Raw genomic sequence first — 15,648 nt, 5'->3', positions numbered from 1 at the left:
TGATTCAGTATAATCCTTGATCAAAATGGAACCACGTTGAACAATAATGCTGTGTTTGTGTGTTGATAAACCAATATTCAATTAATTGGTTTATTAACAAACAAACTTTAAACTTTACTATAACAATTACTTATTCATCATAAAAAAATCTAATTAACATATAATTGCTGAATATATATATATATATATAATTATACACATTCAAGTTCAGACATTATCAGATAGGATGGTTATGGCCTGTGCATCAATAATGCACAAGGATATTTGGTCAAACCACCTAACTGTTTATCGTTCCTATTAAAATGTTACATTTCACGTCTTTTTATTTCATATATACCTTAGTTTAAATTCACTACATCTATATTAAGTGTTTAATGTATGTATGGTGTACGTATGTATGCATTTATGTAACATGTATATATACATGTAATCTAATTAGTTGTTATAATTTGAATGTTTTGTTGTTATATAATTATTCATTTAAAAAATATTGTAACCTAATATTCACATAAGGAAAGAATTTATATAGGCTTTGCTGTTATTCAATCCTTTTGACTGCAACATCGTGTCAATAAAATTTTTTGAAATGAAACGAGAGCCATCCAGCAACAACCGGAAAGCAATTAAGTGTTTTTATCACCGAGAGGAAAGTATTATACATGTATCATTTGACATCATGTATCCAGAAGTCACTGATAATGATTAAAACCCATGTAGATCGAGAATGAAGAATTTCGATTTTAGATTTAAGTCACAAAACATCCGTAAATTTTGATCCCCTTAAAGATTAAATCGGCAGATACAGTAGTCTATTCATTTGATCTTAAAAAAGAGTTGATTTAATATGAGGTTTCATAAAAAGTTCATGTAGTCTAAAACTTTTTTTCTGATCTTGGCTAGCAAAGATGGACTAATCAAGATTTTCTTTGCAAGAAGACATTGCATCTTTAGGACACAGATTTGTGGTAAAAACGTAACGGAAAAACAGGCTCTTTGAAAAAAAAATCAAAATCCTATACAGAAGCATGCTAACGACCACCAAACAATACAATAATGATGATGATGATAGCTATTAAATTATAATTGCAACCTTAAATAGACTTATAAACAGTTTTAGTTTTAAAATTAGACACAACACAAATATATACTAAAAGTAAATTCTCCCTAGCGTGAATCTAGAAGGCGTATCACTATTTACAGTTAAAACCTGCAACAATATGTATATTTTGATTTCAAGGGAGGTCACACTAAACAAGTAACTGTGAGATTGGAACTCTCGTTGCCCCGACGTGTAACTGCATAACTCGGGCAGTGGTACACTTACCTTAAATGACCTTGGCAGGTAATAGGACGTTATCCAGCAAACTATCTACATTGTGGTATAAAGAGTGATTTAACAGAATATCTTCAGTTTAGAATTTCGTTGAAGGGGAAGTAAACACAGGTAAAGAAAAACTATAACATATAGTATAATTTTGCAATCTGATTAAAACCAGCTCTTCAATACGCTTACGCTATTCTGACCTAAATATTTAGGTTACGCTATAGCTTTATTGAAGAGCTGGTTTAATCAAATTTTATAATTTTGACTTTACCAAGGAGGAATAAAATTCTAATTTTATAAAGAGATAGCTGGTAGATTAAAACAAAACTGGAAATAAAACAGAACATAAGTGTACATTTCCTGATCAAAGGATTATAATCTGATCACCATCTCTAAATCATAGTTTCCTGTTTATAAAGTTCAAGGTCAAAAGCGTGGTTTTAGATGGACGAAAAGTCGTTTTCCGTATTGATATCGTTCCAAATGCTCGATAGTAAACAAAATGTAGAGCTACATTACTTGCAATGGATTCGTTAACTTTCAAGTTTCTTATAAACAAGCATTAGTATAATCACTTGCTTACAGTTTTGATCAATTGTAGATATGTCAATCTACGTCATATATAATTGTATCTGCTGCCCCTATTGCATGACGTTAAAAGACATCTAAATTTATGATCTGATGAATTCTCTCCTTCCTAAGTAATTTTCTTCTTTACACCGTCTCACTTTAGACCGTCGACTTAGTGCTTGCTTTGTGAGATAGGCAGTCCCCTGGCCAAGACACACTATTGTCTATCAAAGCGACAGTTTCTGCTCCTGCTTAACGTTCAGCATTAAGGCAGTGGGACGACTGGTTCGCCCATTGTCAGCGTAATGTGACCGGGTGGGGTGTGTTGCTACAAAGCAGCACTTAAGAAAGCGTCCTGGATGGTGTTGTTGTGTTATTAGCAAAAACAAAGAATTGAATGTATCAGAAAAAAATTTTATTGCAAAGAAAACATATATTTCTGCCGATAACTACATGTACATGCGATTATATCAAGTATTAAGGCAAACTTACCGGCGAGGTGAAGCAAAATGACTATCATTTGTTGTTAACTACAACTGAATGAATTAAATACCAATGTGTTACTATTTAGAAAGTAAGAATAATGACTCTAATGACCTGTAGTTTATTTTGTAAATCAACTTATGTTTGTGGGTAGAATTCACAAAAATAAATTACTGTGAAAATGAAATCGCAAAAATAATCGCAGTCAGATTTTTTTTCATATACGAAAGTAGTAGGAATTTCCAAAGTAGTTCGGTGAAAAAATCAAATTCCCTATTTTAATGGGATGTGAATTGAAAAGTTGTGTTAATTTCATAACTTATATTTATCTAAAGAATGAATTTCAATCAGTTACTTCTAATTTTGTTACTGTATACTGAGATGTACTTCCTGGCGGATACACACAGGTGCACAATAAAAGGACGTTAGAATCAAATTAAAAGTAGATTTGTGGAAATCCCCTATGAATATTTCGGAGACTGCTGATTGAGTATTTATGGTGCATCAGTTTCAAATGTTTAATGTGTGGGTTGGGCAATAGGTGAGTGTTTCGGAGACTGCTGATTAGGTACTCAGGGTGCATCAGTTTCAAATGTTTAATGTGTGGGTTGGGCAATAGGTGAGTGTTTCGGAGACTGCTGATTGGGGACTCAGGGTGCATCAGTTTCAAATGTTTAATGTGTGGGTTGGGCAATAGGTGAGTGTTTCGGAGACTGCTGATTATGTACTCAGGGAGCATCAGTTTCAAATGTTTAATGTGTGGGTTGGGCAATAGGTGAGTGTTTCGGAGACTGCTGATTAGGTACTCAGGATGCATCAGTTTCAAATGTTTAATGTGTGGGTTGGGCAATAGGTGAGTGTTTCGGAGACTGCTGATTGGGGACTCAGGGTGCATCAGTTTCAAATGTTTAATGTGTGGGTTGGGCAATAGGTGAGTGTTTCGGAGACTGCTGATTGGGGACTCAGGGTGCATCAGTTTCAATCGCTAAAGTGTGGGTTGGGAAATACATGTAAATGTAAAATATGTAAAGAAATTTAGAAAGAGGTATGACGCATAAGGGAACCGTATATCTAGAAAGGAAAACTGCGGCCAAAAAAGTTGAGTTTACACAACCCCTTTCGTTGCCAATCAGGATAACATGGTCCTGAAAGGGGCTGAATCCCTCCTTTGATGGCCAATCAGGATTATTACATGACCTTGAAAGGGGCTTGATATGTGAACAGTCAACCATGGTAACAAATGCTGTAACAGAGGGGAGATAATCTTTAATCGCCTTGTTCCAATGATTAGGTCAATCAATAGACCAACTAACCAAAGCTGACAAGATTTTAAAAAAATAGTTCAATAAGGATATCAAAATATTTAAACAAACACCAAAAGCTCCAGTTAATCAATGTTCCAATAAATGTATTATTTGTTATCATATGATCGAGTGACGAGAAATCGTGCAATGACTGACTTACTGCATGCTTCTTAACTTAAAAAAAACCCAGACCACGTTGGTTGAAAACTACTCACCTTTCCACCCCCCTACCCCACTCTTCTATTGTTCTCTGTTTGATTTACCTGTACCTTTTATGCTTGTGAGAACTTTTCGGTACCAGGGTTTCTTTGCTCAATGTTATTACGTCAGGAGCACAAGGATGTTGCTATGTGTAGAGATAAAATTTTCGATTACATGAAATGTTGCATCAAAGTATTTCAGGGGATATGTACAGTATAAATCAATTGGATTTTTATCATGCTCTATTCAACGATTGGAAGACAAGAAGTATTAAAAAAGACATTGTCGGAAACAGTAAATAAATTGTCTCACGGTTAAGTGAATCAAAATCAATTCCATCTGTATAATTCTGAAGTGTCATTTATTGTGAAAGGGTCCTGATGAGTTAAAACTCATTACAATACTTTGATTTTTATATTTAGCTAATATTAATATACATGTATTAATTGAAACATTAATTGAATAAATATGATTTTTCTAATTTGTCCAATTCGTATTCCATAGCCATAGATGTGTATTTGTCTTTCTGATAATTTCAGTTTCTTAAGTGAAATAATTATTTTCTGTCTATATATATAAGTTGATAATAGACATGTATTTATAAAGGATGGTGTTGATTTGTAATTTTCTCATTACTATTTAACTTTTCCTGTTTTTCCTTTAAAATGTGCATGTATTTGTAATGGATTGGGTGCATAACCAGGCCGATATTGTCTTATTAACCGTTTTCTTCTTTATATGAGGAACAACAGTGTGTTTTTGATTAAATGGGGATAGCAGAGACTTCTATATGATTATTTCTGAAATGCACATTTCCATGATAAGACTACAAAACTGGTGATGTCACATACATGACATTTCTAAATATTTGATATCATGTCATTATTTTATTTCAGAATCAGTTTATCTATTGCAGAACAACAGTGTAAGTAGGACTTGTGGTGATGTCGTTGAGTATATAAAACATCATAGAATTAGATACATACTGATAATATCATTATTACTGATGATGTTAAAGTACTTGACATCATATAACGGCTAGGTTCAATAAGTTGTAAACTTACGGAAATAAAAGAACTATTTACTGAATATTGATGCTTTTTTACTGCATGTCATAGAGACAAACTCAAAATACCACATTCAAGTTTCAAATTCACTTTATTTACGAAAATGGCAGTGAAATAGCCTAATAGCATTTGTTTTAATTAACTTCCCTTGTTGTTTTTCGGAGAAAAATAAAAAAATGTACCTTTCAGGGAAAATGCCAGTAATGCTGGGATGTCTTCCAAGGTTATTCAAATACATGACCTTGACCTTCACTCAAAGACACAGAGTCAAATAGACTAAAACTTTTAAATTATTTTAAACGCAAGAGCATATTACCTGAAACATATATACATATCACTTTTAAGAGAACACCAATGGTATCTTCCCTTTGCTATTGCCTTAATTTCATCAACGAAAAGCGTGCATAAAGGTACTTCATAGCATGTAAGGTGAGATGTGACAATAAGTCAAGAGGATAGGAGTACATTTGAATATAAATTTCAAGTTACATTGTATATATATAAATACATGGTATGAAATATCCTATTTTGGCGCAATAATAAATCCACTTTATCACCATAATGACAATATAAACGATACGTCGAAAGTACAAATAAGCGCAATCATATGACAATGATTATATTTTATTTGTTTTCATTCTAAATCTGGCTTTCTGATTGGCCGACTCTTTTTATACCACTATGAATAAAATCCGGGAATGGCGCAAAAACCCGACGTTATCGTGACATCACAATACAAATACTGACGTTGTTTATTGATTTGGAAAAAGGATTACTTGGAAAACTAATGAGATAGTACGTGTAAACGTATTTTTTATTTTATCAAGTAGTCTGGAAAATTAATTATAAGCATTGTTGTCCTTATCTTTTTTCATTTCATCGGGTTATGAAATCAATTTAGTTTGCAAATTTCATGAAAATCCGCTACACGGATTCACATAGTTGTAAACAAAATCTCTTCCATACCCCAATACAATTAAAAAAAATAGTTACATCAATTCTTAAGTATATACGCTAGAAAGCACATCATTTCTAGTGCGATAAAAGTAGGAATGACAAGTTTCTTAACGTAGTTCAAATCGTTGATGGTACATCAGCATACATGATTTTAAATTGTCAAATGAAAAATACCAAACATTGATGTTACGACACTGTCCATAGACACTAACACCTATGGTATATAGCCAATCATTTATTAAGAGTAAAAAGTACATTAACAATACAAACAAAGATATTCATCCGTTTGTCATTTTGAAAAAAAAATTGAACATAACGATTGAAACTTATAAGGAAGCAAAAAACGTATTTGAAAAAAAATGAAAATATGCGAGTGAAATGTATATAAGATGTTTTGTGATGCGAGTGAAATTTATATAAGATATGGTGTTTTGCGATGCGAGTGAAATTTACATAAGATATGATGTTTTGTGATTCGAGTGAAATTTACATAGAAATATGATGTTTTGATATGCGAGTGAAATTAACATAAAAATATGATATTTTGTGACTATGTCGCATGTTTATTGATTAAATGCGTAAATATAGTTAACACGGAAAATACCAAATGTACGAGGGGATACTCTTTATCACAACAGCTGGTAAGCCGGGTCTATTTACGTCCGACCAGAGCCAGAGACGAATGTTATCCAGAACAGCTTGCTAACAATAGCAAAGTCGTAACATCTAAGCGACGTGACACACATACACGCAAGGGAGCTAACTCTGTAATATACAAAGACGGAATTGTTTTGGTAAAAAATAAAATGAGCATGCAAAACGTCCAGATCGAAGTTTAAGTATATATATAAAAATAAAACCCGGTAGACAGTTAATGCTGCTGTACATATTTTGATTTCTTTTGTTGCAGCACTGTTCCTGGTCACCATTTTAACATACATCCAATCATATGTAAATGCAACTTTTCCGAACCCGGACAACACCATTCCTTTACAATTGCTTTCTTTTATATTCTAATCCATACGACATTTACTCTTGTGAAAAATCTCTAGGTTCAAGTTTAAAGTAGTTGTCATTTTCAGTTAAAAGTGCCTGGTCCTCATTTTTGACAGCTGTTTCTGTATTTTCGGGAATTTTTTCCAGTAAAAAGTACTGACCCCCATCTGGCGTTTCCATGGTTACAGAATTATTTGTATTATTGTCCGCGTTACGGTTTGAAGAAACATGTGGGGTCTCCTCAGGGCCCGGTTCTAACGTACCGGACACACTGACTGGTTTTCCTGTAATATTAGACATGACGTCATATGTATTCAACAGTGGATCGTTTAAATCAACTTGTCTGATGTCTATAACAGAATAGGTATTTTTAGATTCCACGTTTTCCTTTTGGTGCAGCTTGTCATATGTTTTATCGTTGATCTGATTGTCGAGTATGACGTCATAAGATGGTGCAGTAGGGACAGCTCTTGTGGCGGGATAACCTGATGCACCTCTGGTTTCCTCATCCAAGATAACCTGAATAGAAATATACAAAGAGTAAAAGATACCCACAATGATCGCCGAATGTTGCTATGTAAGATATATTAAAGAAACTAAAAATTAATTTTGAGGATTATGATGATTTCTGTATATAATCCATATTTGCATTGTCAACAGGTGCCAAATATGACATCACAATTTTAAAGTTACCTTATAAAACTTCATATTTATGCAAAATCGTTCCATGATTCAATGAATTTTATTATTGAATTAGGTACTATAAACTAATAAGTCGCTATATCTAATCCAGCTTCATACATACTGTGGTGCGGTCAATCTCGGAGTACATGTGGTAAGTGGATTTGTCCCCACCCGTTTCCTCTCCTGTAACCGGAAGTCTCTGACACCACTTCCGCCAGGCCAGACAAAAAGCCAGGATGATGATGATAATAAACACTAGTCCTGCCACAGCTGCCAATATGGCGATGGTGACCGTGTTGGAACTCTGAGGGGACGGAGTCAAGGTCAGTTCTACAACATAAAATGGACATCGTTCTACAACTGTGTCACTTTCAAGAAGACAAAACTATCGAGTTATAACAAAACAATAGTTCAAAAATTCTCAAATAATGAAAAGTATGACAAAAATGCTAACAATATATAGCTGACATGTTTTGGTAGAAGTACGTGTTGTAATAGATCATGTGCTAAGTATGCTCCAGACAAACAAATTGACATGGATATACAGTTTGAAGGTATTATTCAGTTTTTTTGGTGAGTGATTACACTTTTTACTGACAACGACCAATCACATCACACTCCTAGTAAAGTTGCATGGCATTTGATAAAGTGTTGTACATATTTTCCGTCTCCCTATTTTTTAAACTTTCCGAACTTTTCGACTTTTGTGTTTCCGTAAGAAATGTTTTCAGGGAGGCCATTTGTCCTACTGGAGCGCTCTATTGGATGGAGTCCATCGGATAGTTCGGTATATTATCTCCTGAATTATAACATGTTATTGCTTCCGGTCACAGGAAATCTAGTCTCCCTGACCATTCAACACTCCCGGCTGATTATCTCCGACGCTTTTATGTTATATTTGCATACTACAACATCAGTGCTTATCAATGTCACAAATTATCGGTGAGGCTTGTAACATGTGTCAATTTTACCGCATGATAGTGATGTTAACTGGCATTTGAAACCTTTCGTAAATGAGGGCCCAAATGCTAAAAATAGAATCATTCTGTGACGGTCAAGTGGTCAAGTGGGTGTATCCTGAACCAACTTAATGATAACCAGTTGTAGTGCGGCTACTGCCACATCAGTAATTTAGGGATAGAAGACTAGACGACTTAGTTACACCATAGATTCACATGAATACTAAAATTCTCTAAGAAACAACCAGGATTCCAATATACAGGTACATATTTTGCCAATCATTGACGAAATATACGTAATAATAATTCAATAGGGTAACAAATAGTTCTCATACTATCATCTGATTCTATTCTGTTATGTAGCTTTGATTATATAGATAATACATTCTTTCTTCAATGATAAATAGTAACAAGAATTACATTGTTGTAAATAGTTCCAGATTTCATCTGATAAATAAATGAATAATTTAATCCATCAGGAATCAATTATCACTACATCACAGTGTCATTTGTACATTAGTACCATTGGTACTAATGAGTACAAATAATAAACATTCTTCTAGCAAAACAATTGATAACCACTCTTAACTTGGAATAAGGTACTAATGTAATGATCAAATCCTATTCTTAGCAGAATAAATCATAAATAAATCCTTCGAATAATTTCTTTAATTAAATAATATCTGTGTATTGTAACTGTAAACACTTCCGTCTGAGGAAACATAATATATGAAAACTCGTTACAACATAAAATTAGAACTGGCTCGTTATGTCCCATTTTTTTTTTTTACAGAAACTCACTCATATAAACTAACCTAACCTAATACACAAGACAAGCTTTTGAACTGAGAAAACACCTGTGTGTCCACCACTAACACCCACCTAACGATAATCGACCGACCATAGACATGATGAGACAAGCGCACACAAATTGAATTCGAAAAAAAAAGGAAAAAAATGATGCATTATTTGGAATATGAGCGCGTGCAGCTATTGCTGGATTCGCTGGAAATGGTTGGATCGCTCGCTGTCGGGGTCAAGCACGGGCCACCTAGGGTCAGCTACCATGATTGGTTGTATATTTTTAATTTTTTAACGTTAGTGTCACGCACCTATAGGTTGACATAATGCAATTTTAACCCGAACTGCCGTAGGGCGAGAATGGAAGAGAATTTCTAACAGAAGTCAAATATGTTTAATTACAAATAAGAACATAACTGGATGACGTTGTCGTAGCGACGTCGAAACCGGTAAACAGTTATACGGCTTTGTTAGATCTAAACTAACTGAAAATTATTAAATTTTATGTAACCGAATCATAGAAGTGATTCAAACGTACAGCTGATTTAACTTTCTCAACAATTTTCATGCAGTTGTTCAAAATAGTCCTATCAGGGTATCGACTGACAAACTGGACAGATTGGGCAGATCCCGATCACAACTAAACTATAAAAATTGCCGGTAATTCTGTATTTTTCTCATCTTTATACAGAAAACACTATGTAAATGTCTTTTCGAAAACATCGTAAGCCTTATTCGCGAGGGTTTAATTTTCAGTATACCTCTGAATGCAATATTCAAATATCAATAAAGTTTTAATGTTGTCAATGTTAAAATTTAGCTTCATCCTTTGTGAGAAGTTCTATATTGAATAGAGCACACAGTAAACAAAGTCCCGACTTCGCTTATGTTTAGAATTCGTGGATTTCAGTAAAATCGCGAATATAGCGAAAATAACCCGTCCGCAAAATGTACCCGTTATACAGTATAAAATGTATAGTCGCTGTGTAAGAACTGTCCCTTCTGTATTGTTACTGTGAAACCATGACTATGAAATCACGGAAATTGGTTTAAGGTTTAAGACCCTGTTTGAACTAGTGATATCCTGTATGCCTATATATCACTTCTATAGTGTACACGAACATTACTTACTTGATATGAAGTGTCTATGCATCGGGCCTAACTATTGGTATTACTGTTGACTCGTAGATTGTTAGTTAATTTTGGCAAAATATACAAAAATGTACATTTCAGTTTTGCAAGTCCACAGGGTTTAGTACCAAATATTTTTGTCACCAAATAACCATGCCGCTATGTTAACTAGGGTTTATAGCATGTACTAGGAGAGCTGGATTAACCAGATTCGATTTTACAAAGGCATACACACCGAGTCCTTTTTTGACCTTGTCAGAAAAATGACGGATGTAGATTATAACATGCAAATAGGGTCTTAAACCTTAACTGTACATGTCATTGAATATTTCGTCACAACAAACCATGAAAGCAAATATTCAACATATGTTCAATACATCTTGGATGATCAGTCGCACTTTGACCCAAGAACCTTGATTCCGCAAGAACAAAATATTCCATAAAACTAAAAATTTGTTTACAGGTTTGGAAATAGATACCGGTATTTTCTTTCGAGTCAAATTACATCACGCTACTTCATAACACAAAAACAATTGTTTACACAAACATTAGTTCAAGTCTAATTGGAACATATCTTAACTCGAAACGTTCAGCTTTGCCACGCACTCGTTATCATTCATATTGTACCTTGAATATTTTGCATTTACAGCGTCACAGTTGAATAGTACTAGTATTCCAACACTTACCTGTATCACCATTAAAAGACATTGTCTTCCCACTAAAACGAGCAAAGAACTATAACAGGGGGCAGTGAGTACTAAAGCCTTTTGCTGTATCGATACATCGGTAGCATCAACCATATATGACTAATTCCGGGCTTAAGGCCTGTCTGCAAAAATCGATCGGCATGACAGTGTCCTAGTTATCTGATAGAGGGGACACAAAACGTGCGCTAACATCAGTATTCATTGACACCGACTGTATACAAAGTGTTGTCGACATATATTGAGAATTAGTGCTGACAGGTCAAAGCTGGTTTCCTAGATATAACTGCACATACATATAAGTTCAATAGTCATTGCTATTATCGTATCAGAGGTTTCTTAAATGAAACAAAAGTGATCATAGTGACACAAATACATGCGATAAATGAGCCGAAGAAACAAAATACAAAAACTGCACGAAAGAAAAATATTTAAAAAATTACTGGCAAATTTAAAAGGTAAGATCCACCAACCGATGACTGCTGAATCGTAAATTATTGTGTTGCTTTTATAAACTATGCAAAGAATTGTACATTTAAGTTTAGCAATTCCACAGGTTTCGGTACATAATTCTGTGATTAAATAACCATGCCACTATATGTTTACTAGTGTCTGTAGCATGTAAATGGAGCGCTGGTTTGACCGGATTCGACTTTACAATAACATACACCTCGAGTCAATTTATAACTTTGTCAGTGAAATGGCGGTTGTAAATTATATCATGCAAATATGGCATAAAGGAAGGCGTTTTAATCATCGCAAATATTACTATTATGCATCTTTATAAACGCTAAACATGAAATGCAGACTAGTTTTGAGAAAAAATGTTCAAAATGTTTGGGACGAAGCATGCAGATTTGTGGAAATGTATTGGAAAAGGTATTCCTAATATGTACGTTGGTATAAATTGGAACGTCTCCATATATGCCACATATGAGCACTCTTGTAGGTCCAAATTGATATACAAGTAAAGGTTATTGCATGGCTCTCGAGTAATAAGGGATTTATTACTCCCGAGCGTAGCGAGGGGGTAATAATTCCCGAGTGACGAGAAATCATGCAATAACTGATTTACTGCATGCTTATTAACCTCGAACAAAAAGATAGACTGATTGAAAAAAAAAATACACACCTTTCCATCTCTACACTCCCACTGTTCTTTGTTTTGATTTACTTGTACCTATTATTCCTGTGAGCACGTTTCAGTATTAGAGGTTCTTTACTCAATGTTAATATAACAGTTTGTCATTGTCCATCGTAAGGAACATAAGGGTTTTGCCAAGTGTAGAGATAAAAACTTTGATTCTGCGAAAAGCTGCATGAAAATGTTTTTAGGATATATGTACAGTATGAAACAATTGGATTATTATCAAGCTCTGTTCAGCGATTGCAAGAAAAATAAGTAAATGAAAAAAGGAATTGTCGAAAATTTTAAATGTAAGTAAGTTTTATTTAAAATTAATTCCATCTGTGCTTTCAATTGACATATATCCGGTAGAGTTATTGACTTTGACTATGATACCGCTACAATATGTACGTATATAAGAATCAAAACCCTGTGCATTACCCGCTATCAGTATAACTATCAGTATAATGTCATCAAACGGACTGTGCTTGTTCTTTATCAATGACAGCATGCTCCACTGAGATAGCAAATGGCAAAATTTTAAGACCACTTTCTTATGGTCCCAAATGGTCATTTATAATAAAATTTGACCTGTTTATACCTGTTTATAAAGACCACCTGGCTATAGAGACCACTTTCTCCTTGTCTCTTGAATGGTCCTTACAGACAGGTTTGATTTAGTACAATCTCCCAAAACCCTTAAATCTTTCCACATTGGGACGAAGGTTCAACTGGTGACCAAAAGAACAACGCCATTACGCTTTGAATAGTAAACCGACGGCAACGACGACAATTCAATGTTGCAATTGCCCTGTACCAACAAAAGGGAATACAAAATGTAGAATATTTCACTAACATTACCTGATGTCGTTATAGGCCCAAAGGTTGTGGTTGTTTGGCCCAAAGTTGCTGTAGTCCGTCTAGTTGTTCCCTTCGAATCATCTCTTCCATTGTTTGTTGTCATCTGCCCCGGACCTCTGCCATTGCCTGTTGTGGATGGGATGGAGGCGGGGGTGTCGGTGGTGGGTTTAATGGTGGCGGTGTTGGTTGAGGAAAGCGGGGAGGAGGGTGTGGTAGGAGTTGTATTTCTGGGTGATGGTCGAGTAGTAGATGACGTTGTATCGATATCGTTTTCATCCTCACTGTCGTCTGAATCTGATTCTGTTGACAAAAACGGAAAAAGAACAATTGAAATCATGATGAATGTACTTCGTAACAGGAAATATGTATTAAACTGTTTTGACTCAACAAAAATGTTCGGGGAGTCAGTATTTTCATAAAATTGAAAGTTCGGAATAACATCTTAATTACCTACATTCCACCACGTGATCGCGTGCATTTTTTTTAAATCGATGTGATTGCTATGACAAAGAATATAGATTGCCAATGTAAACTACAGGACAATATAATCGTTTTCATATATAAAATGATAATTAGTGTTAATCAAAATAGGACCAAGCAAATTAGCTTATTTAAATACATTAACATTTCCGTTTTCCCTTTGCTCTGTGCTATACAATACATATCAATAGTTGACCTTTGGTCATAATTTATCCTACTTGGACGATATATCACCATATAAATCGAAACAAAAGTCCTTAATTTTTATATTAAATATGTTGTTTCTTACAAAAAAATGTCTAAAACAATCTTTAATGTGCATATTAATTATCAGAAAAGCGTTAGTCAAAGAACGGCCCCCTGAAGAATACAGCGTTTGTGCAGTGAAGTTACCGAGTCAATATGCTATATATTAAACGTCACGTGACCATGTATTAGCCAATGAAAATAGTTGAATATCATAGCATATCTAATATAATGCGATATTTACAGCATGTGAAATAATACACATTTACATATACAAGACCATCTCACAAAATGCGTTCGTTTTTAACAATGATTTGTACGCTCTTACAAGTCAAAATGTTCATGTGGTTAGTATTAACAGTCTCACAGAACAGCTTTTAAATGTACATGTATTCTTTTAATAAAAAATAATCGCCGTTACAGGGTCGAGAAATCTTATAAATTTCCACGTGAGCATTATATTCCAATCGCACAAATTATTATATGAAATCGTTAATTAAATTATATTTCATGAAATTTTCATTTTTTTTAAAGATGCATCTAGAATTGACACATGTAAACATATCATATAATGTTTGTTTACGTACGTTCGTTCTTCTTCCTTATCATGTCTGTCACAATGTATGTAGTGTGCGGATTTCTGTGTACACTTATCAAGTATGCTGTGGTTAAGGGCCTGAATCACGACAGAATGACGCTGTATCGACATGTATGAGATATAACTTCCTTTTGTAGGGTGTACACATATAAATAAGTTGCTTATATCCACCGAGACCCATATTGTATTTAGCTGTCCTTTAAAATTTCAGATTTATTTTTCAAGCTTTCCTTTAACCTAATTGTTATATCTATTGTGTTTCACCATGTGGATATAAGATTTAATATCACCAGACATGGGACGAGTTGGTCTGTATGTGTCATGTGGTCAGTAATAATTTGTGACGAGTTGGTCTGTATGTGTCATGTGGTGAGTAATAACTTGGGACGAGTTGGTCTGTAATAACTTGTGACGAGTTGGTCTGTTATTGTCATGTTATCAGTAATAACTTGTGACGAGTTGGTCTGTAATTGCCATGTAATCAGTAATAACTTGTGACGAGTTGGTCTGTAATTGTCACGTGGTCAGTAATTACTTGTGACGAGTTGGTCTGTAATTGTCACGTGGTCACGTAATTACTGCTGACACCAATACGGTATATTAATACACTTGTCAATCTGAACTTGCGATAACCCCAGTCCTCCAAAGAACAGACTAATATAAATCATTAAAATTTGCTTCATAAAGCCATCAGTCATTTTTGTTAATTATCAAACCACGTATAATTTTAATACTCCCATATTTTGTCAGGTTTAGCAAGTGAACTTAAGTCGGAGTACCCTTAGGAAAACCATGAATGTACTGTAAGTACCTGGCAATTACCCCATCCGGGATTCGAACTCGCTACCAAGAGGTGTTAATTTTTGTTTTATTGATTAAATTAACGTCCTATTAACCTGCAGAGTCTATATGTAAGGACGGCCTCTCATGTATACGGTGTGTTGCGTGCATGAAATGTGCGATGCGTGTTGTGTGTTCTTTTATAATGGAACTATTGCCTTTTTACAGTGCTATATTACTGAAGCATGCAGTCAAAGACACCCGGTCACATTATACGACAACGTACGATCCAGTCGTCCCACTCCCTTTGTGCTGAGTGCTAAGCAGGAGCAGAAACTACCACTTTTATAGACTTTGGTGTTTCGGCCAGGGGACA

General features: G+C 34.5%; 1 protein-coding gene across 1 annotated transcript; it reads right to left on the bottom strand.

Moving 5' to 3' along the window:
• Positions 1–5,021: 5,021 nt before the first annotated feature.
• On the bottom strand, positions 5,022–14,636 carry LOC138335933 (mucin-3A-like). The gene is made up of 4 exons (XM_069285134.1): positions 14,482–14,636; positions 13,169–13,468; positions 7,708–7,916; positions 5,022–7,421 (listed from the first exon to the last, which is right to left on the bottom strand). Exons 1-4 carry the CDS (start codon positions 14,501–14,503, stop codon positions 6,936–6,938), a joined length of 1,017 nt encoding a protein of 338 aa, XP_069141235.1. The 5' UTR covers positions 14,504–14,636; the 3' UTR covers positions 5,022–6,935.
• Positions 14,637–15,648: the final 1,012 nt, after the last annotated feature.

This window comes from Argopecten irradians, chromosome 12 (assembly GCF_041381155.1).
Source record: "Argopecten irradians isolate NY chromosome 12, Ai_NY, whole genome shotgun sequence".
Taxonomy (NCBI): Eukaryota; Metazoa; Mollusca; class Bivalvia; order Pectinida; family Pectinidae; genus Argopecten; species Argopecten irradians.
The sequence above is the reverse complement of the archived record's forward strand: the minus strand, read 5'-3'. Positions and strand labels throughout refer to the sequence as shown.

Bases quoted from the DNA above. Each gene is read 5' to 3' on its own strand.
- LOC138335933 (XM_069285134.1), bottom strand. From the start codon at position 14,503: ATGATAAGGAAGAAGAACGAAC. The intron at 13,469-14,481 runs GTACGTAAACAA...TTTTGTCAACAG, and splicing joins GATAAGGAAGAAGAACGAAC to AATCAGATTCAGACGACAGT. The intron at 7,917-13,168 runs GTAATGTTAGTG...TTTATGTTGTAG, and splicing joins TGGGCCTATAACGACATCAG to AACTGACCTTGACTCCGTCC.